The sequence below is a fragment of the Daucus carota genome, chromosome 1, assembly GCF_001625215.2.
Source record: "Daucus carota subsp. sativus chromosome 1, DH1 v3.0, whole genome shotgun sequence".
In the NCBI taxonomy this organism is placed as follows: domain Eukaryota; kingdom Viridiplantae; phylum Streptophyta; class Magnoliopsida; order Apiales; family Apiaceae; genus Daucus; species Daucus carota.
Window position 1 is genome coordinate 51,185,572 of NC_030381.2, and position 27,510 is coordinate 51,213,081.

The following is a 27,510-nucleotide window of genomic DNA, read 5'->3' on the forward strand; positions in this document are numbered from 1 at the left end:
ATTAAGTCGGATTTCCGCTTTTTACAACATCCATTATAAAAAAAAGGGTAATATTTTAAATTTAAATTTCTCTTGTTATTTAAATGTAAAAACTGTGCATGCAACATTGAAGTTTTCAAACTCAAAACTCATGAGCAATAAACTAAAGTTTAAAATATCATTCTCCAGATATGTGACAAGGAACGATTACTACGTATAATTCGTAATATAAAGGGGAAAATAATATGTGTGTGGGCTTTCCATAATAAGAAGATTTTACATAATTTAAATAATAATTTTAAATGAGCAACATTTAGATAACTCAAGTGGTAGTTATTAGAACGGATATTCACTTATACAATTAATATTTAGATAGAATATCGAGTTTAAATATATCTCATGCAAATTCAAAGAATGAAAAAAAAATTGAAGATTTGAAGGTATATGATTTACTTGTGTTTTTCAAATGTACGAAGGTTTATGTTTATCGGGAAAATCTAGCTAATATGTCAAAATTCGTAACTGGGTTTTTTATGCAAAAATACCGAATCATCTCTGTTATATGCAAAAATACCGAACCATCTCTATTATTTCCTTTAAAAAAAAATCATCTCTGTTAATAATTGAAGGGTCATAATTATGTTATTTCCGTTTATCGCATGAAGTGATTTCTTTAAGTTGCAAGTCCAGTGCCCTTAGTATCATGCAATATGCATCCATGAGACCACCTACATTATTTGAGACGGTCCAGAAATTAATCGAATATCTCGAAAATCTTTAAAAATCCTGACGTATCTCAGATTACCAAAAGGGGCATAGAAAAGACCAAACGGCGTTACGGACGAGGTGAATCCTTAAACCTTTTAGTCCGTCTCAGTTTCACTGCTGTAACGGCTGAGAATTTGGCGGTAAAACAGATTGCGTGGCATCATTTAATTGGCTTACACGTGCATGTATATAACAATTTTACACCTCACTCTTGTTTTTTCCCGCGCAATCAGAACCCTAGAGAGAGAAACAAAGCCCCACCCACAGTTCTGAGAGGTGATAAGAACTAGGCTTTTCTAGAGAGAGAAACAGCAAAAAAGAGGGCTTTTCTTGAATTTCATAAATTCTCGCGAAGATCGAAACTTTATTCATCAGATCTGAGGATTCTTGATTCTGGTAAGTGGGTTCTTTTTTTTTGTTGTTGTTATTTCTTTGTGTTTCTTGATTGAGATCTTGCGATTTGTGAAGTTTGGGGATCTGGGTTATTTGTGTTTTTGCTTTTGTTTGTGTATATGGTATTCTTATGTATGTGTGAATTTTTGGGTATGTTTTATTTGGTGTTGATAATTTTTTGATTGATGGTTTTGCAGATTTGGGGGTTTAGGGTTTGGTTTTAAATGGAGAATTCCAAGCCTTCAGCTCCGGAGAGTGGTTTGAATCCGGATATCGAAGCTCGATTCATTGCTTTTTGCAAGGTTTTGTGCTTTTTGTTTAGGTTAAATTTGGGATTGTGTGTTGTTATTTGGTGTATATGATTTTTGGGTTTTTTGTGTGTGATTTGGTCTGTAGGATGGATTATCGATGGACGAGATTACTATGACTGAAGCTATGAAGCTGTTTAATGAAAGCAAGCATCTTTTGCAGGCTAATGTATCCGTAGCTGTTGGAACTGGAACGGTAAAATTGCTTTTATTTGAAAAATTGCTGGTTTTTGGATTATCGATATGTTTTTGAATTTTGTATGGCGCGAATATGGATTAAGGCTAATTAATTTTATATTTGTCGTTTTTTGGTTTGTATTTATGGATCAGCCTGAAGAAGCAGAACTTTACTGGTTTGTGTTTGTTTTGTACTCATTGAAAAGATTGAGCCAGCGAAATTCAAATGACTCGATTACAGAGTCGGATGAAAAAAGGGTTAGCTTATGTCAGATGTTAAGGGCCGCAAAGTTAAAGTAAAGTTATAATTTATGAATTATTCCTTAAAGGCTACTTATTTGACTATAACATCATTTTAATCATGTCATTTTTTTCGCTTTGTAGTCTTGTGGATTTTTTCAAAGAAATTCCTCAGTTTATTGTTAAGGTGGGCCCAATTTTAGGTAATCTGTATGGCGCAGATTGGGAGAAGAGACTTGAGGTACGGATGTCTGGATATCTAGCTGTATATTATGTTTACTTGTTCAAGTTGTAACGCCTTCATAGTTATTATTAGGTCAAATCCATTATTATTTTGATTGTATGTTATTCATTTTCTTTTTCCTATCTGAATCAGGCAAAGGAGCTGCAAGCCAATTTCGTGCATATGAGCATTTTAAGCAAGTGGGTACCATTTATTCGTTATCCTTGCATAACTTTTCTGTTGCTTGAGTATATTATGGTTATTTGCTTGTTTTAGTAACTAATCCATCCATCTAAAAGTGCCAAAGAATTATGAAATAAATCAAATATCATTGGGGCGGATAGTAGAGGTTGTGCAAGATTGCCTTGCACATACTTAAGCTCAATGTTTAACGTCACATGACATTGGGACATTTAACTATCGTTCAATGAAGATCAACTGTATTGTTCAGGACAATGGGTGACGGCCGCAGCTGTTTCTTTTAAATATTTTTATTCGCTGTTCTTGGTTCATATGAGGCAAATATTTTTTTTTCTTGCCAATAAAAAAATATGCTAATAGAAAATGACTTCGTTATTCTAATATGAAGAAGGATATATTTCTGAAGTTAACTTTTGTTCCACGTCTCCTGTAGCTATAAGATGCATACAATATAGAGCTTAATAACTTGTGTACTTTTTTTGGCTTCTTAAAACATCAACATGCATTTTGTTTTGCCTATTCTTCGAAGAATACCAGAAGGAGGATTGCATGAGGATTATTAGTTATATTATCACTTGATAAATGTCATTGCACTATATGACACTGTAGTTTGTCAATTAGGAGTTTAGAATGCTCTGTACTTACGTCTTTGTTATTTTTGTATTCCGTTTAATCTGTAGTAGGTTCATGCTTTTAATAAAAGTAAAGTATAGCTCTGTCAAATTTTCTTTACCAGGTACTATAAACGTGCATACCATGAACTTTTTCTGGCAAAGGATACAAATACTGATAAGCAATCAGCTGCTGGCGATGGGTCAGACTATCATCGTTTTGGTTGGTTGCTATTTCTAGCTCTACGTGCACATGCGTTCAGCCGGTTCAAGGACTTGGTGACTTGCACAAATGGTCTAGTTTCCATATTGGTTAGTTACATTTCATTACCATATGGTGACTATAATGTGCTTTTTTTTCCTTTTTGCAAAACGCTCTAGCAAAAAATAAATGATGCATTAATCAGTGATGTAAAAGAATGACTTGCACCCTTCATGACAAACCAATCTTCTGTCACTTCTCTCCTTGAAGAGGAACAGACATTTTTTTTTTGCTCAGTCAACACTTTACAGGCATAATCCATGTACCAGACTCCTATGTTGTAGTATTACTTTCTGCATATTTTTCACCTAATGTTATACATAATGCATGTGTTAATGTTTTTGTGAATTTTGGACAGGCCATTTTGATTATTCATGTCCCTGCTCGCTTCAGAAAGTTCAGCGTTGATGACTCTTCACGCTTCGGTGAGTATCTTCCCAAGAGCTTATTTTTTGAATTCTACAGCTCTTGTTGGTGAAATATATATTATATATCTTTTACCATTTTGACTACTCAACAGTAAAGAAAGGCGACAAAGGTGTGGATTTGATTGCATCACTTTGCAAAATGTATGAGACTTCAGAAGATGAACTGAGGAAAACAATGGAGAAAACCAATAAATTAATAGAAGGAATTTTGAAGAAAAAGCCTTGCTTGGCCTCTGAAGTTAAAATTGAAAATCTTGACAATATCAGCACAGGTACTATATTCCACCATGATCAGTTGCTGGTTTGATTTAGTGTGACATTGTATTTTACCTGATCTGCCTTTGCTGAAATTTGTATCCTATGTAATGCAGATGGTTTAATTTACTTTGATGGTTTGATGGAGGAGACAACTTTATCTACTAATCTAAGTACATTAGAGAAGGACTATGAAGATGCAATTTGTAGTACAGGTGATTTAGATGAAAGACTGTTTATGGATGCTGAGGATAGTGTGCTCGGCTCAAGCAGCTTATCTGGAGGTGCCATAAATATTAGCGGTCCAAAGGTATGTCTTTTATATATAAGTGACTATTGAATAAGTTCAATTGTTTAGCTTCTCATTTATTTCTTTTTATAGAGGAAATTTGACTCAATGGCATCCCCAACAAAGACAATCACAAGTCCACTTTCTCCATTCCGCTCTCCTGCAAAATCTGTTATGAGTGGCAACGTTGTTATCGGCTCCTCAAGGATACCATCTACACCTGTAAGCACAGCGATGACGACAGCGAAGTGGCTTCGGGATGTTATATGTCCACTTCCATCAAAGCCTTCGGCAGAGTTGGAATCTTTCTTGTCCAAATGTGATAGGAATGTAACTCATGAGGTTGTACGTAGAGCTCATATAATATTGGAGGCTATATTTCCAAGTAGTGGTGCAGGTGACCGCAGTGCGACTGGAAGCTTGCAGAGTACAAATCTCATGGACAACATATGGGCAGAACAACGTAGATTAGAAGCGGTTAAGCTCTATTATAGGGTATTGCAAGCAATGTGTACAGCAGAGGCCCAAATTCTAAATGCAAACAATTTGACCTCTTTGCTTACTAACGAGAGGTTTCATAGGTGTATGCTGGCATGTTCTGCTGAGCTAGTTCTTGCCACTCACAAGACAGTAACAATGTTGTTTCCAGTAGTGTTAGAAAGGACTGGCATTACAGCTTTTGATCTTAGTAAGGTGATAGAAAGTTTTGTTAGACATGAGGAATCTCTTCCAAGGGAACTGAGAAGGCATCTGAATTCACTGGAAGAACGGCTTCTTGAGAGCATGGTATGGGAAAAGGGCTCTTCTATGTACAATTCTCTGACAGTAGCAAGGCCAGCCCTCTCTGCTGAAATATGCCGTCTTGGATTGTTGGCAGAGCCAATGCCATCTTTAGATGCAATCGCTATTCATGTTAATATGTCTAGTGGAGTTTTGTCTCCTGTCACATCTTTGCAAAAGCTGGAGTCATCCCCAGGTATTGATTCACTTCATCTTACTTCAGGTATTTTCCTACCTTTAAGTCACGTAATTATATTGGCTCTCTCTAAACTAACCAAAATATATCTGCTAATAATTCCAGGTCAAAATGGAGATATTCGGTCTCCAAAAAGGCTTTGCACTGAACCTCGAAGTGTATTAGTAGAGCGTAATTCTTTTACATCACCAGTGAAGGATCGCCTTCTGGCTACCAACAACCTGAAATCAAAATTACTGCCTCCAGCTTTGCAGTCTGCATTTTCAAGGTAATTATAACCATTCAAGCTATTGCCTGTGCACCTTGGTGGCACTTTTATAAATTTGTAATTAGTATTATCTAATATTGACATGTAATTATATTAATGCAGTCCAACAAGGGCAAATCCAGGGGGCGGAGGGGAAACATGCGCTGAAACTGCAATTAGTGTAGTTTTTGCCAAGGTATTTTTTTTTTGGTTGAATGATCTGGATTTTAGAATACGTTTGGCTACTATATTGTATGAACTAATCATTATTGAGAACTAAGAAGGTTTGTCTATTTCAATGTCACATGCTCTAGTTTTAGGGTTCCTGTTCCATGTTCTTGTTCTAGAGAAAACATGTTACAACTCGAGACATTCCGATAAATAATGTTATCCTCTCATTGCTGGCCATCATATATGCTAATTGTTTGATAGTAGGAGTAACACTGTTCAATTTGTATACGAAGTTCCAAGTCATTTTTCAGAAAGTTTAGCTGAATAGTAGTTGTTCATGTCTAGTTCGGATATTTTATCCTAAGTTTATAAAAGTATTATATGTATGTATCCAGATAATAGGGCAAGTAATAGTTATTCTGTTATTGGTAAAGATACAATGCATCAGTATTTTCATTTTTTCTTATGATGATTTTCTATGATGCATTGATTATACATGCACAAAATTGTCGCCATATTTTGTCATTTTATATGCTAATGTTTCATATTGTTAACCTTATTATTTGCCAGATTGTAAAGTTAGCTGCTGTCCGAATCAATAGTATGATTGAAAGGCTCCAATTACCGCAACAAATAAGAGAGAATGTGTACTGTCTCTTTCAGAATATCCTTATGCAGCAGACAGCTCTATTTTTTAACCGCCATATTGATCAAGTCATCCTAAGTTGTCTGTATGGAGTTGCAAAGGTTTGCTGTTAAATAATTGTGAGACTGAGACTATTTAAGTTGCTTTTTTATCGTTCTTCTAAAAGCTATGGTTCAAAATTGCAGATTTCCCAATTGAATCTGACATTCAGAGAAATCATTTACAACTACAGAAAGCAGCCACAATGCAAACCCCAGGTTTTCCGAAGTGTATTTGTGGATTGGTCAGCAGCTCGCCGGAATGGGGTATTTATAGTTAGCTGTACTTTATATTCTCAATATTTTGAGCAAACTCTAACTGTTTACTGGTTTTTAACATAGAAAACTGGAAAGGATCATGTTGACATTATCACATTTTACAATGAAGTATTCATCCCTGCCGTCAAGCCTCTATTGGTAGAACTTGCCCCTGGTGGAAACGTTAAAAAGAGTAGCCAGATACCAGAAGCCATGAATAACAATGACAAAGGTTTGGTTCTCTATGCTCACTATCTTAATAAACAGACATCAGTATATGCACTTGCTATATTGGTCAATGTTCATTAATTTTCAAATTGTTAGTTTCTGTGGGAGAGCCTGGAGTACTATATAATTTGTCTTTACTTTTTAATCTTGTCTTTCTCAAATACATTTAGGTCAAATCCCTGGATCACCCAAAGTATCAAAGTTTCCCAGTCTCCCAGATATGTCCCCCAAAAAAGTATCAGCGGCGCACAATGTTTATGTCTCTCCACTGCGATCATCAAAGGTACTGCTGAATATCTTGATTTAATATTAATGTTTTAATTATAGTCGTTAAACTTATTATGAAAATTTATATTTGATGATATTTATTTTTTCATATGATGTTCCATAACTATGTCTTGAAGGTTTTCTTTTGAGTTAGTATATATCCCTACTAAAGTCTCCTTACCTGAGTACATCTATGAATTATGAGGGTTTAAGATTACTGGCAGACATTACTAACAGAAAAGTAACTTCCAATGCATATATTATTTAGTTTACCTATCTTTAAATGACCTCCAGGCTCCAGTAAACCGACCGAAAGCACCAACCGTATACAGCTTCCACACAAAGCTAACTCTTCTCTACATACTGGCATTTTTTCTTCTAGGCGCTCATTAAATTCTATCTCATATTTCTGACAGTGGTTACTGGTTATTAGGAAACAGTTTGTTCTTATCGCAGTTCTTATTATTTCTGTAAAGTGGATATAATTGTTTGCACTCTACATACAACAAAATTTTATGTGTATCTGTTTCTTCTACAGATGGATGCTCTTAATTCACATAACTCTAAGAGTTACTATGCTTGTGTTGGAGAAAGCACTCATGCTTACCAAAGTCCTTCAAAGGATCTCACTGCCATCAATAACCACTTGAATGGGTACACACTTTATCTTTAAAAATTAGACATTGTGTGTCGTAATAGAAATTTTAAATTAATAGCTGCTGCACTATCCTTTATTTCAGTCCCAAGAAGTTTAGAGGCATGCTCAACTTTGACGACGTTGGAGTGGTTAGTGACTCTTTGGTGGCCAACAGCATCTACCTACAAAACGGGAGTTGTGCATCCTCATCCGGTACACCCTTGAAATCCGAGCAACCTGATGCCTAACTTTGACGCAGTTAACGTTTCGTAATAGCAATGTAAATCCTAGGTTCTCAGTGTTTATTTGGTTGTTACTCTATAGAGGGGTTGGCTGAAGCGGTGTTTTATTGTATACCATATACATTATCCGCCACTAGCCCAAGTGCCGTCTGATGTTGGAACGGTGTTTTCCTCCGATGACTAATGTAATAATGTTTTTAGTCTATTGTTCACATTCATTTCCAGAAGTTAACTGAGGTGGGTTATTAGTAGAGTTTTCTCAATTTTGTTATGTCAAAGTTCAAATTTTGAGTTGGGTTATTGATAAAGTTTTCTTTTTCAATTTTGTCAATGGTCGAATTTTTCACTACAAATTCTGTTCAAATTCGACTCGGTTGAGCCAAGCTTATAAACAAACAAGTTTCTTAACTCCAGCCGAAACATTAATTTTGAGAGAAATTATGTAATTTTGAAAAGATTGTTAACAAAAAAGTTACTTTAGAAATTAAAATATTATGGTAAGGTGCGGATAGATATTGTGTTGAGGATTACGGATAATTGGTTGAGCTATCGATTTAGATCGGAGATTGGAAAATAATCGGAATGATAATCTTATTATTATAATAATAATTATAATTTATCAACAAATATAATTTTAATATATCGTAAATACTATGATCCTTCATGTTTAAAGCAATGTAATATTTGAATATTAACAAATTATTATATATACTTATTATATATACTTTGATTAAGAAAACTTAAAAAATTAATCAGATTTCAATAATCAAATTAGTCAGACTATCTTGTAGATAAATAATTGAGAATTAGGAGATTTTTAGAACACTACTCAGTATATAGATATCTAAATTTATGAAAAGAATTCTTGCATCTGTATATATCTTTCTAGCTTTTAGAATAATAACAAATGCTAGATAATAGTGGAAATTGATCGGTTGGCATTTAATATAAAAACAATCAAAGATGGCTAGAGAAACTATGTCTTCAACAAATAAAATGCAGCTTAAAGATGTACTAGACTATCATGCAGACATGCAATATTGACTAGTTTCATAAAAATTACAAGTGAAAACATCAAAAGGCTTGAAAATAATGGCCACAAATAAATTAGGATCATCCGTACACACCACCCTTATAAAAGATATGGAAACTAAGCATATAATCCTACTTATCCAGAATACTTGAGATCATTTGACATATTAAACATAAAGATAACTGAGCATCTAAGCTTCTTTCTTTTCAGTAATGTAACTACCTACTGATCTGAACCATCCCATCAGTTTCCGGTGATCCTTCACATAAAGCCAAGCTTGAAGAAATGGAAAGAGGCTTTCAGTTATGCCTCGCTCCTCAATGTAACCATGAATGGCATCCTTCATCTTATCATCAAAATCCTGGAATCTAGGTCCATTATATTTGGTTGGGTCCATGACAAAACCCGAATCCTCGCTCTTGGCCCTCATCGAAATTGAGTGAATTCCTACTGCATCAGGATACAGTCCACAAAGGAAAAGCAAAGACTTGCTCTGCCCTGGCTTAGACACATCAACATGAAGAAATAACTGGTTCATTCCATCCTCTTCATCATCCTCACCGGCAGGAATTATGTTTGTTAACCTCATCACGGATAGATTAATTTCCTCGTTCCCGTAAGTCCTTGTCAAAACAGGACCATAATTTTCAAGAGACCCTTTCACAACCGTGAATGGTGATGGAGGGTTCACTTTCTGTACACAAACAATAATAACAAATAAATTAAAACACCAAAATGCTACACATAATCTTATGAAAGCAATGTCAAGAAAGATAGATCGAAATGAAAAAAAAATGCAAGAACACCTAGCCTAGGATAAGAAAACTTCATATCAGAAGAACACATCAACGGGCTACAATACTACTAGAAGCTTGATTTCCAAATCCAGTGTAATCTCCTTACTGGCAAGTAAGTAAAGAAAAAAATTGTTGTCACATTTCTAAAGCACCAGAAAACTCGCATAGCAAAAGCACAACATGAAAGACACCATAAACTCAAGGACAGACTTCAGAAAGAATCTCTATAATGTTAAGTGTGCTTAAAATGAACAAAACTATGCAATGCCTTCTTTACTACCTCATCGGTAACCAACTAAACATTCATGATTTTAATTCCATATTCCATCTCATTTCAACCAATCCAAACCAAGGTTCCATTAATTTGCAAACAAACACCCCCATTTCCCCTTCTCCTTGCTCATGTCCTTCACAAAACCCCAACTCACCAAACTTGAAGAAACACTCCTCTATTCCACTCTCCCCTCTTATAACATACCTCCCTATAACTTTGTCCACAAATTTCCTATCCATTCCAATCTTGCCAAATCGACTGAGCAAAAGATACAGCACATTCGACTAATCCCGAAAACCACCTAGCTACCAATAAAACCAAAACCACACTCATTAACCCAAAATAATTTGAAAGAACACAAAATACATAAACCCTACCTAAACCCTAAACTTCACAAAAACACTAAAAAAAACAACTCAAATAATATAACAAATTCACTAAATTCACAAAACAACAATAAATTAAAAAACCCAGAAAAACCCACATGCCCAAATGCTTATATACACACACAAAAACATAGATTTCAAAAGGGGCAGAGAAATACAGGAGGAGGGGTCATTTTGGAGACTTCAACATAGTGTTCTTTCAGTGAGCGCAGAATCATTGAGTTGACCGCCGTGGGGAGATTCGCCTTTGACTTCGACGCCATCGGCCGTGATGCTAACATGCGCCATGGCTGTAGTATAGATTTGGCAGCTGCTCTCTTCCACATTGTTGAAGCCTGCTCTGATACAATGCTTGTTTCGGGTCATTTCTATTCAAGAAGCTATTGGACTGTGATAGCTATTGGGCCTAGTAGGATGTACCTTTTGTTGGCCTCTTTGATACAATGATTTTTGGAATATTGCTAGTGTTGTATATAAATTATTTTTTCTAGTTTATACAGGAGAAAAATATGAATAGAGTTTATTTTCTAATAAGTATCTTGGATATAATATTATCTTTAATATCTAAAAATTATAATTTATCAAAGAAAATCATGTTAAAATCTCGTAAAAGAAAAATTCCAAAGAAACAGATTGAAGGGAAAAAATGTTTTCTTATGAAAAATTATATTTAAAACAGATTAAATATAAAATTAATATCTTCTTAATTACATGGTTTGATTTCATCAATATTTTTATCTAAATCTTGTACACCGAGACATGGGAGTATCTAGAAAATCCCTTTATATCTATAAAATTTATATGACATTTTTTTTGAAAAATTCTGAATATATAATCATAAAACAAAAAGAACATAAATTAATATGAAATTTTTATATATGATATAGAAATAAATGAATATATTTATTACTTAATTATTATCAAAATATGCTTGTATATATTAAACTTTTTTAAGTAGACACCTACGGAAATAAATAGCATAAAACATAAAACAAAAACATAAACGAATTAATCAAATTTTCACTCTGCAAGTCAAAGAATATGCATTAATCATGTTCACCATATAAAAAAGCATCAGTTAATGGATAATCAACAAATTTTTACAATTCACCTTTCTTTCAAAAATCCCAAACCCTAATCCTGATATCTCTAAACAAATTGTCAGGAGTTGCATTTATCCAAGTCCATACTTATGTAATTATAAATTTCTATATGTTATTACTGTTTCTAGCCTCTAGGCGGTAGTAATTGCTGTCCGGAATGTATTTTGTTTACTTGTCAGGCAGACTCTGCTTGACATGTGAAGTCCTGCGCGCCCAAACTAAATGAAACCACTTAAAATCTTGTGGCCAAGATTTCCTCAGAGGCCAAGATTTTCACTACTGATAGAGTTGTTCACTATTGATAGTGATAAGCTAATCTTGTGCAGCATTTTCAATTGTCTGGTGTACAAGTACAACCATGGTTTTCAGCTTTTTCCCATTCAGCATTCTCTTCTTTTTTGTATTGGTAACCTCAGCAAGGTTGGTATATTCGTTGTCAAACAATTTTACTGATGAGCAAGCTCTGCTTTCATTCAAGTCCTCAATAACAGAAGACCCCTCGGGGGTGCTAGAGTCGTGGAACAATTCCATCCACTTCTGTCATTGGACAGGCGTTACATGCAGCCGCAGGCGACAGAGAGTAACAGTACTCGACCTCTCATCACTAAATTTGGCGGGTACATTGTCTCCTCATATTGGAAACCTCTCGTTCCTGAGGACAATTTACCTCTTTGAAAACCGTTTTCATGGCTTGATTCCAAATGACATTGGTCGACTGTTTCGCCTACAGGATCTTTCTCTGGGAAACAACTCTTTTCAGGGTGGATTTCCTGCCGAATTGCATCGTTGTACAGATATCAGATTCATCAATTTGCACAACAACAATCTTCAAGGAGAATTAGCTATTGACTTTGCTTCTTGGTCTAAGCTTGATTTCATTGATCTTAGCGAAAATCATATTAGTGGATCCATTCCACCATCGATAGGAAATGTATCATCACTCCGTTTGATTTATCTTGGTGATAACAATCTAACTGGTGACATACCTTGGGAAATGGCTCATATCGCAAAATTAGAGGATCTTGATTTGTCATATAACAGATTGTCGGGTACGATTCCCCTACCACTTTTTAACATATCGTCTCTCTATATTGTTGGTCTTGCCGTTAACATGTTACAAGGAACACTTCCATCGGATTTGGGCTTCACCCTTCCTAAGCTGCAAGAATTTTATGTTGGTGAGAACAAACTTTCCGGACCATTTCCACCGTCAGTTGTTAATGCGTCTAATCTACATTATCTTTGATATCATTGATAACTGTATTGTTGGGCCTATACCAAACAATTTGGGCAGCCTTACAAATCTTCAAAGGCTATCTCTGAGTCATAATCCACTGGGAGACAATATGCGGTACAATGATTGGACCTTTTTTGATTCCTTGGTTAATTGTAGCCGTCTAAAGAGATTGGGCTTGGGCCGGACTAGTTTAAGAGGGGAGCTGCCTAATTCCATTGCAAATCTCTCCACCACTTTGGAAGAGCTCTATATGTATGGAAACTATATATATGGAAGCATACCTCATGAAATCGGAGAACTTGTGAACATGATACATCTTAATTTCAGAGACAACTTCTTAACGGGGAGCATTCCACAATCAATTGGCAGACTATCAAAGTTAGGTGGTCTATATTTGTATGGAAACAACATTTCAGGAGCAATTCCAACTTCCATTAGCAACATGACTCATTTAGTTGATCTCTATCTATATGATAATGTGCTGCAAGGAAGCATACCTGCTGAATTGTTTAACATATCAACTCTAGAAGAAGTGTCCATTGCTAACAACCGACTTGGAGGGGCAATACCTAATGAAATTCTGTTCTTGTCGCATTGTATTCGACTTAGTTTGTCCCAAAATTTATTTAGCGGTCCACTTCCATCCAACATTGGAAGCTTGAAACAACTGGTTGCACTCTTTGTTTCATACAACAAACTCAGAGGAAATATACCAGCTACTCTTGGTGATTGTGTAATGTTGGAGTTTCTATATATGGAAGGAAACCTTTTTAAAGGTAACATTCCATCTTCTTTTAAAGCGTTGAAAAGTCTTGCTTTTCTAGATCTTTCTGACAATAACATCTCTGGGAGTATTCCGAGCTTTTTCAATGGCTTTCAATTAATCAAATTTCTCAACTTGTCACACAACAAGCTTGAAGGTGAAGTGCCTACAGAAGGTCAGTTTTCAAATGTTAGTGCCTTTTCAGTTGCTGGAAATTTGGAGCTTTGTGGAGGCATTCAAGCATTGCATTTGGTTGCCTGTCCTCGGAAAGTCTCAAGACATAAGAAAAAAGAATTTTCCCCAAGGATCATACTAATTGTAGTTCTCGTACCCCTTGGTATGTTGTTTTTTTTTCTTGCGTTAATTTATTATCGACGTCGAAACTCCAAGAAGTTGAATGACCCCATCCCAATATTGAAGGAGGATCAATATCCCAAACTTTCATACCAAGACCTTCTACTAGCCACAAATGAATTTTCTCCAAACAATTTGCTCGGTCAAGGAAGATACGGTTCTGTTTACAAAGGAGTTCTCGAATCAGTGGAACACATACTTGCTGTCAAGGTACTAAACATTGAAATACATGGAGCTAACAAGACTTTTTTGTCAGAGTGTGAAACACTGAGGCACATTCGTCACCGGAATCTTATCAAGATCATCACAGCATGTTCTAGCACTGATTTTAAGGGCAATGACTTCAAGGCATTGGTTTTTGAGTTCATGACTAATGGGAGTGTGGACAACTGGTTGCATCCAAGTCCTTCTGATCAAGGGAATGCAAGAAACTTGACTCTACTTCAGAGACTAAATATTTCCATTGACGTTGCAGTAGGAGTGGATTACTTACATCATCACTCTCATGCAAGTATCATTCATTGCGACCTAAAGCCAAGTAATGTGCTTCTCGATGATGATCTTGTTGCTCGTATTGGTGATTTTGGTTTGGCGAGATTCTGCTTTCCTACTACAAGTGACATCAATCAATCACAAATGAGTTCGAGCGGTGTACGTGGAACAATTGGATATGTGCCGCCAGGTGACTTTTAAAATAATAATTTTTTTTGTCAATGTTTAACATTGTTTGATACTGCTCCACACTTTTATTTACACCATCACTATATATTACTTGAAGTTTGTATGTAAGGAGTGGTATTTACTATATAAGTAAGCATAAAATTCGTGAAACATCTTGTTTGGCAAATGTCTTGACCTTTTAGTTATGCAGAGTATGGAATGGGTGGCGAGATATCTACAGAAGGAGATGTATATAGCTACGGAATCTTTCTACTAGAGATGTTTTCAGGAAAACGACCTACATGTAGCAGCACGTTGTTGGACAATAATAATAGCCTTCATGACTATGTGAGGAAAGCCCTCCCACATAGGGTGATGAACATTGTTGACTCGCGGATCATAATAGATCTAGACGATCATGGTTTGAGAACAAATCAGTCATATAACAAGGCTGCCTTAGAGGTATGTCTGGCATCAATATTTCAAGTGGGGATACTATGTTCACTAGAAATGCCCAAAGAGCGCATTGACATTAGTGTTGCTATCAAGCAGCTTCATGCAGCAAGAGACAAGCTTCTACAGCACAGATAGTAACCTATGTCTCTGTTTCTCTGCTTTTCCTATGTTTCTATCTCTTCTTGATGCCACAGATTACTCCACACTTTTATTTACACTCTTTCATACCGCTCCACACTTTTATTTACACCGTCACTATATATTACTTGAAGTTTTTATGTAAGGAGTGGTATTTACTATATAAGTAAACTATTAAATTCGTGGAACAGTACTTTTGGCAATTGTCTTGACCTTTTAGTTATGCAGAGTATGGAATGGGTGGGGAGATATCTGCAGAAGGAGATGTATATAGCTACGGAATCTTTCTACTAGAGATGTTTTAAGGGAAACGACCTACATGTAGCAGCACGTTGCTGGACAATAATAATAGTCTTCATGACTATGTGAGGAAAGCCCTCCCACATAGGGTGATGAACATTGTTGACCCACGGATCATAATAGATAAAGAAGATCATGGTTTGAGAACAAATCAGTCATACAACAAGGCTGCCTTAGAGTTATGCCTGGCATCAATATTTCAAGTGGGGATACTATGTTCACTAGAAATGCCCAAAGAGCGCATGGACATTAGTGTTGCTATCAAGCAGCTTCATGCAGCAAGAGACAAGCTTCTACAGCACAGATAGTAACCTATGTCTCTGCTTCTCTGCTTTTCCTATGTTTCTATCTCTTGATACCACAGATTGGGATTTGATTTTGTATATATTGAACTAAAACATGGCTTTGTGATATTCACCATTTGGTGTGCTTTTAATAATATGTTGACACATGTTGCTTAATTGTATTTAGTTTTTTTTCGAAGTTCGCATGCAAGTTGCACACAGCATACTAAAATTTTTGTCCATGAAGTGTATTTTCACAGATTGATGATGTTTCAGACAGACCCCTCTTGCTTCCGTAAAGACTTGAGTTTTGGTTCTAGATGTCCAAGCCTGTGGGAAATTGTACGTGTACCAGAAACAACATTAAAAAGATTAAGTAATTCATAATCAGTTATCAATGCACTTGACCTTTTCCCTATCCAATACGCAGTACCAGAGGAAGCAGAAACTGCTCTTGCCTTCTGTTTTTCTTGATCCGTTTGTATTTATCGGAAGCACTTTTAAGAAGTTGAGAATACTAGTTTTCTCTCAAGCTTCTACTTCTTTTCCAAATACTTTATTAACTTATTTACTTCTCACTTGTAATTCACTTCTTGTTTTTCCAGTTTATGAAGCACATTTTAGCCTTCGGAAAATCAAGTTCTGTAGCTTCTTTTTTTTTCTTTCTTTTTTGCTAACTGTTGTAGCTTTAATAAGTCCTGATTTTATTAGTCAAACTGGCCAAATTTTGATTTAATTGTAATATATATATAATTCTCAATCTAAGATAATTAAATTGCAAAAAACAAGACTAATATCATGAAATGTCCAAATCCAAAGTAAATTTTGGGGCAGAATATGCATACTGCAAGTTGTAAACTTGTAGAATTTCATGTATTTGAGTAAGGACCAGGGTACCATGGTCTACGGTCCCTCTGGGGTTCCAGACTGGTGACAAATATTATCAATCTGTGTCGATGATATCTGTATTTGCTCCATAGAAAATAGATTAGCCAAATCTGTTGTGGACAGGTGATCAGGTACTCTATATGGATCTCGTTTAGTTCTATTAACTTGTAAGCTTTGCATATTTATTGTCCTTTGGTGAAATATATGTTTCCAGAACCATCTGTTCAGGACTTCAGGTACAGCCGTACAGGTAGTAAAAGCCATATCAATAGAGTTTTCATCATATATGATTTATAAACTATATTTCAATTAACCTGTATGAGCCTTTCTGTTACCTTGAATAAAAACACAGTAGTTTCTTGTTTAATTTCTTATCAGATTGTTACCCTGAAACCTGTTTAGTTTACGTCGAATCTCTCCACCGTATCTATGATCACTGTAACAGACCAGAACCAGTTTTAAGTAATTAGGTCCTGTCCATGCTTGATGCTCCAGCTAATCGCGTCTCGCTTGTAATCAGACCAGACTAGTTCAATGGTAGAGTATTTTCCCAGTTGTGCCGGCCTCTGTTACACCATTTCCATTCATGTTTTCCTAGGCTAGTGAATTACATATTACACCATGGATATGTTTACCTTACAGGGAACTATCTAAGAAAACGAGAATTACATGATACATTGTCCTAACTTGTAGCCTTAAGTTGCACAGACTTGTAAATGGTTAACAACACCTATGACCTATGTGCAAATTTTGTTTTTCATTCTTCTACTTTTATTTGAAAAACCGCTCTATATTTATATTCCCGTTATCATGTGAATAAAAATAAATCATCAATATTTGGGTTCGAGACTGGTGACAAATTTTATCAATCTGTGTCGATGATATCTGTATTTGCTCCATAGAAAATAGATTAGCCAATCAATAAACGTCGTCATTCATTTTCATGACCATTTAATTTCCCAATCCTTCCAAGCTTTGCTTGACCTGTAAAGTCATGACGGAATCACAAGCCTAAAGTTGCAAACACGGTATCACCGTATCAGTGATCAGTATCATTTAAAAAATAAATTATAAAAATCTGAATAGGTCCATCGGACAAAAACAAAGTTATTACTTCAAGATGATGTGATATGTCCATTGCCATGAGCAACACGGCTTTGCATATATGCTATTGCTGATTCATTAATGTCACAAAAAAGATTGGCTGTGTAGGAAGATAAACAGGGAAAAGAACTTGTGTTGTATATATAGTCTACTATCTTAATCTTGAAGATGTCAAATTAAAGACTAATTACAATGTCTTATATGCCTGGTTGAGACTTGAAATTTGAGAAGATGAAGTTGATGTGTGGTACATATTTAAGTGGTTTGTGCCTATTTGGAAATATATTCCTCACCATATGATAAGTACAGTGATAACATTGTGAAGGAGCAATTAATTTACACCAGTACTCTTGGTTCTTTGCTAGTTCCCTAAAGAGTAAATTGCACACTGTGTACCCGTAGTTTCAGCTTGATGCACTTTGTGTACCTCAATTTTCATATCTAGCATTGTGTGTACCTCAAGTTTGTAGATTCTTGCAAAGTGTGTACTTCCGTTAGTTTGGAAGTAAACACCGTTAGAAAGGAAGGGTAGCGTTGGAATTTGACAGTGGAAAGGAGGGGCAATGGGTATATCTATTTGTGTATATTATTAATAATAATTTTAAAATTCAGATTAAATAATTTTTTCAAAATTTATGACACATTTAAATATATATAAATGATAATAATATGGTGACAAAACATTCAAAAATTTAAAATATGTATATAATGAGATTTTAATAAATTATAAATATGTAACTAATATATTTAATCATTTTAGCAAAATTTTCAGAATTATTGATAGTTCAAGATTATAATCGATTGTATTGCTTTTATACATAAGATGAAAATTTGGTAAAGTTGATTTAGAGTGTCAATTTTAACACGAATATATTAATATCTTACTGATTTTGGAAAGATCTCAAAAAAGTATAGTATATGAAACGATATAGGCTCCACAAGTTGTTTCGATTTTTTTTTTTAAGTCATCGGCGATAATTCTTTGAAGAAAGCGTAATAGCTCACTGGTCTAGCTTTAATGATAATATGGGACTATCAGCCTATTTGCTCGGGCTTTACGTCCTGATTTTAAGTCATTTCTGATTTTAAACTAAAAATTTATTGTTTGTATAATAAGTCAAACGTCGGTTTAAAGTCAGAAATAAGCCAGATCTGACTTGCTTAATTTGAGGTATTTTTTCAGTTACTTAATTCTTTTGAATTTTTTTTGATAAAAAATTTCAGTAAGTTATGAATTACCTGGAAATCATTTTTGTTATTATATTTTTAATAACCTATAAGTGATCAATAATTCAAAAATTACTCAAACATAGAGCTTTTTCAGTGATTTGCATTTTATTATGAAATTTTAAAAATTTTAATATGTAACAAACTTTATTTATTAATAAACTTTTTATTTATTTTAATAATTTGAATTTTTTTAAAATTTATAAATTTAAATTACCACACTCTCAATTGACTTATAAACAAAAGTTATCCAAACACTTTAAATAACTTATAAGTCAAGTTCACTTATCATTTTTAATACACTTCTTTATTTTAAGCAATAAGTCACTTCTTTTAAGCTAAGCCAAACGGCCCCATACATTTTAAACTTCTAACTTATCAACTAATTATCTTAAGTCATAAATCATAAACTTTCCAAGCGGGCTTTATAATACATACATATTGGTCCATATATTAAAACCATATTTATATTACTGTCATGTCATTTTAAAAAGTTTTGAATCTTTTTTTTTTATCATCCAGCACAATTAACATATTAGTAAATCTACAAAAATACAACATTTTATAACACACGAAAAAAAATCCGTGTTCGAATCATATCTTTATGATATTAAGAAAATCTTAATTGAATGCTCACACATTTTAAACATATATTAAAATTTAAGCTTATCATTAATTTGATTGATTATCGAAAAACTTTAATGAATATTCTTTTTTTTAAAGAAATACTAATGAATATTCTTAAATCTCAACGGAATCACCTCTATCATTACATATCACCGGATTTTAAATATAGTTGTCTTTAAAATACGAATCACATCAAAACAAGTTTCTAATTTATTGGTTTTATTTTAAATTGAGGCTCATTTAATTTTATGAATTATCTTTTTTTTTGAAAAAGAATTGAATGCACACTTAAACAAAAATAATATGCATACTGGTTTCCTCAAGGCTTCAACCGAATCCATTATCAGGCACCGCAAAAACATGTAACTGAAATATATTACAGGTGAAATAATCATATTTATAATTTATAAATTCTCATGATATTCCACTGCTGCCCCTCCTTTTTTAACGGTGTTAATCTCCAAACTAACGGAAATACACACCTTGCAAGAATCTACAAACTTGAGGTACACACAATGCTAGATATGAAAATTGAGGTACACAAAGCGCACCAAGCTGATACTACAGGTACACAATGTGCAATTTACTCTTCCCTAAACTTGCTTGCCATCATAAAGTCGCTTGCTGTAATAGACATTTAAGTGATTGATAACTCCTCTGGAATCTAGCAAACACATCATCAAAGACTGTGTTTTAGATGTCCCTGCATTCTGCCATCTTAATTCCTCTCACATAAAACTAATATTTTTTTGACAATTATATGGTATCCCTTTCATCAATATTTGTAGCTAAATAATCCTTAGTCCGCATAGGATTTAAAAAACAAAAATTTTATATCTAAAAAAATCGATTAAACTTTTCTCAAACATCATAAAAATACGAAGAATATGAGTGAACATATTAGAAATATACATATTATATAAAATTAAAGGAAATATATCAATTTATAATTTTTCTAAAACGTGTTTATATATATTATTTTTTTAATTAGACACTAAAGAAAATATATAATATAAAAAAATATTAATTAAACAAAGACATAAACAAGTCAATAAAAAGGTAATTATTTTTTTCTACAAGTAAAAAATATGTCCTCAATAATAATGTTTACCCATAAAAGAAAAAAAAAAGAGTTATCCATTAATGCACAATTAGCAAATTTCTATAATTCACTTTCCTCTTTTGAAATCTTAAACCCTAACCCTAATAACTCTAAATGAATTACTTGCATCCGGAAAACTAAACACCCGTCATTCCGGTCTTCAAATCGTTGATTTGAAAAAATTGAAACCCTTCTTTACTCCCTTGTCCACTCTCTGGTACATGGAAATTAGGTCCGTAAATCGATAAGGACTACCCGATTTCTCGATTTATATTCGGCTTAAAAATATGATACATTTCTCATATCCGTTTTGAAAACGATCAAAATCTGGCGAAAAAATTAAGCCCGTATAATATATGATCTCGGATATGAGCACACATATACCCGCTCAAATTCGGTCTCATATAATTTTTCATAATATGATCCTACTCGAATACCCGAATATGATCCACGGTTAATGTTCGATTCAAACTTATATACATATTATAATTCAAATACATCACATTTGTAATTAAATAGTTATCATTTTATAAAATTTTAATATATTATTTAAGTTTATATCTTTATAAATATGACTTATTTAATGTGGTGATGCTTATTATCTTCATATATATATATTTAATAAATGATGTATACCAACATATGATTGTATGTTTTTTGATTTAAGAATATTATATTTTATAATAGTATGTTTACTTATACTAAATGATAATAATTTGAATAATTGAAATAATAATGATATTTAATGTTAGTGGATCATATATGGCTCATATTCATAGATCAAAAACTACCCGGTTAAAAAATATAAAATACGATACTAGATCATGTTCGTTTAGATCTGGAACTCAAATATCCCGGATCAGTTTATATCCGAATAACATGATCGCGAACCTAAATCTGGACAAACTAAATATAATATGATACGATACTTGAGCAGAGCGATACCCAATATCACCCGAATAATTTTACATCCCTAATGAAAATGCTATCTCACCGCCCTTGTTCCACCGTCGAACCGCACTGCCTCCCTCATCTAGACATGGCCAAACAGTACAAGACGAGGCAAGACGAATTAGAGGAGAAGCGAGTTGCTCAGGATTGGATTTGGCAATGGCTCGTCTCAGCCTCGCGAGGCCAAGCTCATTCTCACTATCTCAACTTATTATATTAGACTTGTATTTATCAAATATAGTTAAAAATAAATTATAGTATTTATGTAGCTTTAAATTGTGAAATGTTAAATTAAACTGGCCCGTTACTTTTTGGGATGAAAGGGTTGATGAAGTCCATATATAGTAGTCTAGTACCATTTGACAAGTGCACCAATGCATACCGGAATTCCAAAAATCTATTATATTATACTTCTTCCGTTCCTTTATGTTAGCCGTTTGACTTTTTGCACGTATTTTGAGGTGCAATCTGTACATTATTTTTTAAATTTTATTTTTTGAATAAAAATATAGATGTTAAACTTTGATTCAGAAAAAAGAAAATTTGAAATATAATACATAGAAGTATGATTTTTGCACCTCAAATTAGGTGTGCAAAGTCAAAACGACTAACATAAAGAAACATATGGAGTATTAATTTGGGGGTCTCATTTTCCAACACAACTCGTGTACAACTTGCCGATTGAGATTCTGTTGCAGTACATCTAGCTCATGTAGTGTAACAAAACACGAGATTCTAGTTCTGCTCCGTACATATAAATAATAATAAAAAATCAAAACATACACATTTTGGCTCTTCGTATGTTGAAATTTTGTTATAATATATATATATATATATATATATATATATATATATATATATATATATATATATCAGTGTTATAAAATCATAATAAATTTGATTAGTTCATATATCACGATTTTGCAGCATCATAATAAATTAATCTGTATTTACCACTTGGAAAATGTTAAGTACCCCAGAAAGTGTTCCCAATTTTTTTTCCCAAATCCAAGTGTCAATGAATGATTCGTTAATCACACACTAATAATAATGAGACTCTCGTATGCACATCAATCATCCAATTAAAAATAGACATATGTTTTGGGAACAAATTTTGAATATGTAGCATTACCTTCACCACTTTATCACACTAGTGAGATACACTCCCTCTCTCCTAAAAAGAATGACCCTCTTACTTTTTCACGCGTTTCACTATACTCCGACAAGGTACTTGTAAAATATTATTTTTCAATTTTTTTATTTTGTCCAAAAATATGGATACTTTTCTGAAAAACTTAAAAAATATTATTTAGAAGTACCTCTACCAATCATATTGAGATGAGTGCAAAAAGAAGTTGGTCATTCTTTTTGCGTTATGAATTAAGAATCAAATATATTTTTTTGTCTGAATGACCAAATATAATTTGTTTCATTAAAATTAAGAATGTGCATAGATTGAAAAGATGTATATTTAAATATATACTATTTTAAAATACATTTATCAATCTCACACATATAACTTGCTTTTATTAAACAATTAATACCGTTCTAAAGTTTCAAGTTTAGTCGGTTATACATGAAACCTGACCCTACTACGTATTAGCATTAAATATCATCAAAATGGTCACTAAAGTGGAGGATATATATCATTTTGTTCGCTGATCCTAATGGGTATGATTTGAATCATTAAAATCACATTAAATATCTTTATGTCAAATAAATACCTTTAAATATGAGGCCAAGCAGTAAAATATTATAAGAAGTTGTACACATTTTGAATGTTATCACAGTCAAGTAATAATTCTTGTATTTATGATAATATATTATATTTTATCAAGTTTATTTCCTGTTTTTTTTAATTATAGAACTATTTTATTTATTTTAATTAAAAATAAATCGTAAATAAATTTGATAAAGTTCAAATGTAATTGACTTATCAAGTATGTTAAAACATGAATTAATGTTAATATTTTTTTCAAGTCAATAATGATATCACAACTTTTTTTCATTTTATACATTTAATTTATTTTGATCAATTTTTTTATTAATATTCTAATTTGTGAATATGATTATAAATTTAAAATTTTAATTCATGAGATAAAATTTTAAAATGATATTTTTATTAAATGATCAAATTATTTGAATAAATATATTAAAAATATATTTATTTAAGTGCATAATTATATTAATATAATATGTTACCAATTTTTCTAGGGGTAAATGTTGTCCACAACGTATTTGTTTACTCTTTGGGCAGACTGTGCTTGACTTGTGAAGTCCTGCGCGCCCAAACTAAATGAAACCACTTATAATCTTGTGGCCAAGATTTCCTCAGAGGCCAAGATTTTCACTATTGATAGTGATAAGCTAATCTTGTGCAGCATTTTCACTTGTCTAGTGTACAAGTACAACCATGGTTTTCAGCTTTTTCCCATTCAGCATTCTCTTCTTTCTTGTATTGGTAACCTCAGCAAGGTTGGTATATTCGTTGTCAAACAATTTTACTGATGAGCAAGCTTTGCTTTCATTCAAGTCCTCAATAACAGATGACCCCTCGGGTGTGCTGGAGTCGTGGAACAATTCCATCCACTTCTGTCATTGGACAGGCGTTACATGCAGCCGCAGAAGACAGAGGGTAACTGTACTCGACCTCTCATCACTAGGCTTGGCGGGTACATTGTCTCCTCATATTGGAAACCTCTCGTTCCTGAGGACAATTTACCTCTTTGAAAACCGCTTTCATGGCTTGATTCCAAATGACATTGGTCGACTGTTTCGCCTAAAAACTCTTTCTATGGGAAACAACTCTTTTCAAGGAGGTTTTCCAGCCGACTTGCATCGTTGTACAAATATCAGATTCATCAATTTGCACAAAAACAATCTTCAAGGAGAATTAGCTACTGACTTTGCTTCTTGGTCTCAGCTTTATTATTTTTCTGTTGGAAACAATCAGTTTACAGGATCAATTCCACCTTCAATAGGTAATACATCATCACTTCGTACTCTTTTTTTATACAAAAACAATTTTGAAGGAAATCTACCCACTGAGTTTGCCTCTTGGTCTAAGCTTGATTTCATCGATCTTAGCAACAATCATATTAGTGGATCAATTCCACCGTCGATAGGAAATGTATCATCACTCCGTTCGATTCATCTCGCTTGTAACAATTTAACTGGTGACATACCTCGGGAAGTGGCTCATTTTGCAAAATTGGAGGATCTTGATTTGTCAGCAAACAGATTGTCGGGTATGATTCCCCGACCACTTTTTAACATATCGTCTCTCTATATTGTTGGTCTTGCCGTTAACATGTTAAAAGGAACACTTCCATCGGATTTGGGCTTCACCCTTCCTAAGCTGCAAGAATTTTATGTTGGTGAGAACAAACTTTCAGGACCATTTCCACCGTCAGTTGTTAATGCGTCTAATCTTGTTTTCTTTGATATCAATAAAAACAGTATTTTTGGGCCTATACCAAACAATTTGGGCAGCCTTCTGAATCTTGATTGGCTAGGTCTGGGTCAGAATCCACTTGGAGAGAATATGCGGTACAATGATTGGAGCTTTCTTGATTCCTTGGTTAATTGTACCCATCTAAAGAGATTGAGCTTGGGCGAGACTAGTTTAAGAGGGGAGCTCCCTGATTCCATTGCGAATCTCTCCACCACTTTGGAAGACCTGTATATGTATGGAAACTATATATATGGAAGCATACCTCATGGAATTGGAAAACTGGAGAAAATGATACATCTTAATTTGGGAGACAACTTCTTAACGGGGAGCATTCCACAATCAATTGGAAGACTATCAAAATTAGGCCTGCTAGCTTTGGCTGGAAACAACATTTCAGGTGCAATTCCAACTTCCATTAGCAACATTACTCATTTAGTTAAACTCTATTTATATGATAATGTGCTGCAAGGAAGCATACCTGCTGAATTGTTTAACATCTCAACTCTAGAGGTAGTGTCCATTGCTAACAACCGGCTTGGAGGTGCAATACCTAATGAAATTCTGTTCTTGTCGCATTGTATTCGACTTAGTTTGTCCCAAAATTTATTTAGCGGTCCACTTCCATCCAACATTGGAAGCTTGAAACAACTGGTTAAACTCGGCGTTTCAAACAACAAACTCGGAGGAGATATACCAGCTACTCTTGGTGATTGTGTAATGTTGGAGATGTTATATATGGATGGAAACCTTTTTCAAGGTGAAATTCCATCTTCTTTTAAAGCATTGAAAAATCTTGCTTTTCTAGATCTTTCCGACAATAACATCTCTGGGAGTATTCCGAGTTTTTTGAATGGCTTTCAATTTATCAAATTTCTCAACTTGTCACACAACAAGCTTGAAGGTGAAGTGCCTACAGAAGGTCAGTTTTCAAATATGAGTGCCTTTTCAGTTGCTGGAAATTTGGAGCTTTGTGGAGGCATTCCAGCATTGCATTTGGTTGCCTGTCCTCGAAAAGTCTCAAGACATAAGAAAGTAGCATTTGCCCCAAGGATAATACTAATTGTAGTTCTTGTACCCCTTGGTGTATTGTTTTTTTGTCTTGCGTTGATTTCTTATCAACGTAGAAACTCCAAGAAGTTGAATGACCCCGTCCCAGTATTGAAGGATGATCAATATCCCAAGCTTTCATACCAAGACCTTCTGCTGGCCACAAATGAATTTTCTCCAGACAATTTGCTCGGTCAAGGAAGATACAGTTCTGTTTACAAAGGAGTTCTCGAATCAGTGGAACACATACTTGCTGTCAAGGTACTAAACATTGAAATACATGGAGCTAACAAGACTTTTCTGGCAGAGTGTGAAACATTGAGGCACATTCGTCATCGAAATCTTATCAAGATCATCACAGCATGCTCTAGCACTGATTTTAAGGGCAATGACTTTAAGGCATTGGTTTTTGAGTTCATGACTAATGGGAGTGTGGACAACTGGTTGCATCCAAGTCCTTCTGATGAAGGGAATGAAAGAAACTTGACTCTACTTCAGAGAGTAAATATTTCCATCGACGTTGCACTAGGAATGGATTACTTACATCATCACTCTCATGCAAGTATCATTCATTGCGACCTAAAGCCAAGTAATGTTCTTCTCGATGATGATCTTGTTGCTCGTATCAGTGATTTTGGTTTGGCAAGATTCTACTTTGCTACTACAAGTGACATCAATCAATCACAAATGAGTTCTACCGGTGTACGTGGAACAATTGGATATGTGCCTCCAGGTGACTTTTAAAATGATATTTTTTGTCAATGTTTAATACTCTTTTATACTGCTCCACACTTTTATTTACACCGTCACTGTATATTACTTGAAGTTTTTATGTAAGGAGTGGTATTTACTATATAAGTAAACTATTAAATTCGTGGAACAGTACTTTTGGCAATTGTCTTGACCTTTTAGTTATGCAGAGTATGGAATGGGTGGGGAGATATCTGCTGAAGGAGATGTATATAGCTACGGAATCTTTCTACTAGAGATGTTTACAGGAAAACGACCTACATGTAGCAGCACGTTGCTGGACAATAATAATAGTCTTCATGACTATGTGAGGAAAGCCCTCCCTTCTGGGGTGATGAACATTCTTGACCCGCGGATCATAATAGATCTAGACGATCATGGTTTGACAACAAATCAGTCATACAAGAAGGCTGCCTTAGAGGCATGCCTGGCATCAATATTTCAAGTGGGGATACTATGTTCACTAGAAATGCCCAAAGAGCGCATTGACATTGGTATTGCTATCAAGCAGCTTCATGCAGCAAGAGACAATCTTCTACAGCACAGCTAGTAACCCATGTCTATGTTTCTCTGCTTTTCCTATGATTCTCTGATCTTGTATTGAACTAAAACATGGCTTTTAATAATATGTTTACACATTTTGCTTAATTCCACTTTAATTTTTTTTTCAAAGTCAATAACAACACATTTTGTTGCCTGCAAGTTGCACACCGCATACTAAAATTTTAGTC

General features: G+C 34.1%; 5 protein-coding genes across 6 annotated transcripts; 4 read left to right on the forward strand and 1 right to left on the reverse strand.

The window, feature by feature from the left end:
• Positions 1 to 963: 963 nt before the first annotated feature.
• LOC108204257 (retinoblastoma-related protein) lies at positions 964 to 8,115 on the forward strand. The gene is made up of 19 exons (XM_017373608.2): positions 964 to 1,143; positions 1,338 to 1,442; positions 1,537 to 1,644; positions 1,779 to 1,921; positions 2,010 to 2,106; positions 2,242 to 2,288; positions 3,026 to 3,212; positions 3,521 to 3,587; positions 3,683 to 3,862; positions 3,962 to 4,155; positions 4,228 to 5,110; positions 5,216 to 5,378; positions 5,481 to 5,553; positions 6,099 to 6,275; positions 6,360 to 6,479; positions 6,555 to 6,702; positions 6,869 to 6,981; positions 7,504 to 7,619; positions 7,706 to 8,115. Exons 2-19 carry the CDS (start codon positions 1,365 to 1,367, stop codon positions 7,848 to 7,850), a joined length of 3,039 nt encoding a protein of 1,012 aa, XP_017229097.1. The 5' UTR covers positions 964 to 1,143; positions 1,338 to 1,364; the 3' UTR covers positions 7,851 to 8,115.
• Positions 8,116 to 8,877: 762 nt separating this feature from the next.
• LOC108204258 (mitochondrial acidic protein mam33-like) lies at positions 8,878 to 10,729 on the reverse strand. The gene is made up of 2 exons (XM_017373609.2): positions 10,493 to 10,729; positions 8,878 to 9,571 (listed from the first exon to the last, which is right to left on the reverse strand). The coding sequence occupies exons 1-2, from the start codon at positions 10,658 to 10,660 to the stop codon at positions 9,068 to 9,070; spliced, it is 672 nt and encodes a 223-aa protein (XP_017229098.1). The 5' UTR covers positions 10,661 to 10,729; the 3' UTR covers positions 8,878 to 9,067.
• A 637-nt stretch (positions 10,730 to 11,366) lies between these two features.
• On the forward strand, positions 11,367 to 12,722 carry LOC108208699 (putative receptor-like protein kinase At3g47110). Its single transcript, XM_017379224.2, has one exon. It carries the CDS (start codon positions 11,796 to 11,798, stop codon positions 12,681 to 12,683), a length of 888 nt encoding a protein of 295 aa, XP_017234713.1. The 5' UTR covers positions 11,367 to 11,795; the 3' UTR covers positions 12,684 to 12,722.
• Positions 12,723 to 12,770: 48 nt separating this feature from the next.
• Positions 12,771 to 15,806, forward strand: LOC108214084 (probable LRR receptor-like serine/threonine-protein kinase At3g47570). 2 transcript variants are annotated; one of them, XM_017385877.2, is made up of 2 exons: positions 12,771 to 14,473; positions 14,663 to 15,806. In XM_017385877.2, exons 1-2 carry the CDS (start codon positions 12,784 to 12,786, stop codon positions 15,040 to 15,042), a joined length of 2,070 nt encoding a protein of 689 aa, XP_017241366.2. In that variant the 5' UTR covers positions 12,771 to 12,783; the 3' UTR covers positions 15,043 to 15,806. The 2 variants fall into 2 exon arrangements, with proteins under 2 accessions (XP_017241366.2, XP_063942069.1); XM_064085999.1 differs by having other exon boundaries at positions 15,274 to 15,806.
• An 8,034-nt stretch (positions 15,807 to 23,840) lies between these two features.
• LOC108207315 (probable LRR receptor-like serine/threonine-protein kinase At3g47570) lies at positions 23,841 to 27,432 on the forward strand. The gene is made up of 2 exons (XM_017377775.2): positions 23,841 to 26,762; positions 26,950 to 27,432. Exons 1-2 carry the CDS (start codon positions 23,942 to 23,944, stop codon positions 27,327 to 27,329), a joined length of 3,201 nt encoding a protein of 1,066 aa, XP_017233264.1. The 5' UTR covers positions 23,841 to 23,941; the 3' UTR covers positions 27,330 to 27,432.
• The last annotated feature ends 78 nt before the right edge of the window (positions 27,433 to 27,510 follow it).

What these genes read in the sequence shown, in the direction of transcription:
- LOC108214084 (XM_017385877.2), top strand. Translation starts at nt 12,784, where the DNA reads ATGCGGTACAATGATTGGACCTTTTTTGATTCCTTGGTTAATTGTAGC. An exon ending in AATTGGATATGTGCCGCCAG is followed by an intron (nt 14,474 to 14,662) that starts GTGACTTTTAAA and finishes TTAGTTATGCAG; the next exon opens with AGTATGGAATGGGTGGCGAG.
- LOC108208699 (XM_017379224.2), top strand. Translation starts at nt 11,796, where the DNA reads ATGGTTTTCAGCTTTTTCCCATTCAGCATTCTCTTCTTTTTTGTATTG.
- LOC108204258 (XM_017373609.2), bottom strand. Translation starts at nt 10,660, where the DNA reads ATGTGGAAGAGAGCAGCTGCCAAATCTATACTACAGCCATGGCGCATG. An exon ending in CCAAAATGACCCCTCCTCCT is followed by an intron (nt 9,572 to 10,492) that starts GTATTTCTCTGC and finishes GTTTGTGTACAG; the next exon opens with AAAGTGAACCCTCCATCACC.
- LOC108207315 (XM_017377775.2), top strand. Translation starts at nt 23,942, where the DNA reads ATGGTTTTCAGCTTTTTCCCATTCAGCATTCTCTTCTTTCTTGTATTG. An exon ending in AATTGGATATGTGCCTCCAG is followed by an intron (nt 26,763 to 26,949) that starts GTGACTTTTAAA and finishes TTAGTTATGCAG; the next exon opens with AGTATGGAATGGGTGGGGAG.
- LOC108204257 (XM_017373608.2), top strand. Translation starts at nt 1,365, where the DNA reads ATGGAGAATTCCAAGCCTTCAGCTCCGGAGAGTGGTTTGAATCCGGAT. An exon ending in ATTGGGAGAAGAGACTTGAG is followed by an intron (nt 2,107 to 2,241) that starts GTACGGATGTCT and finishes TATCTGAATCAG; the next exon opens with GCAAAGGAGCTGCAAGCCAA. An exon ending in TAAATATTAGCGGTCCAAAG is followed by an intron (nt 4,156 to 4,227) that starts GTATGTCTTTTA and finishes TTCTTTTTATAG; the next exon opens with AGGAAATTTGACTCAATGGC.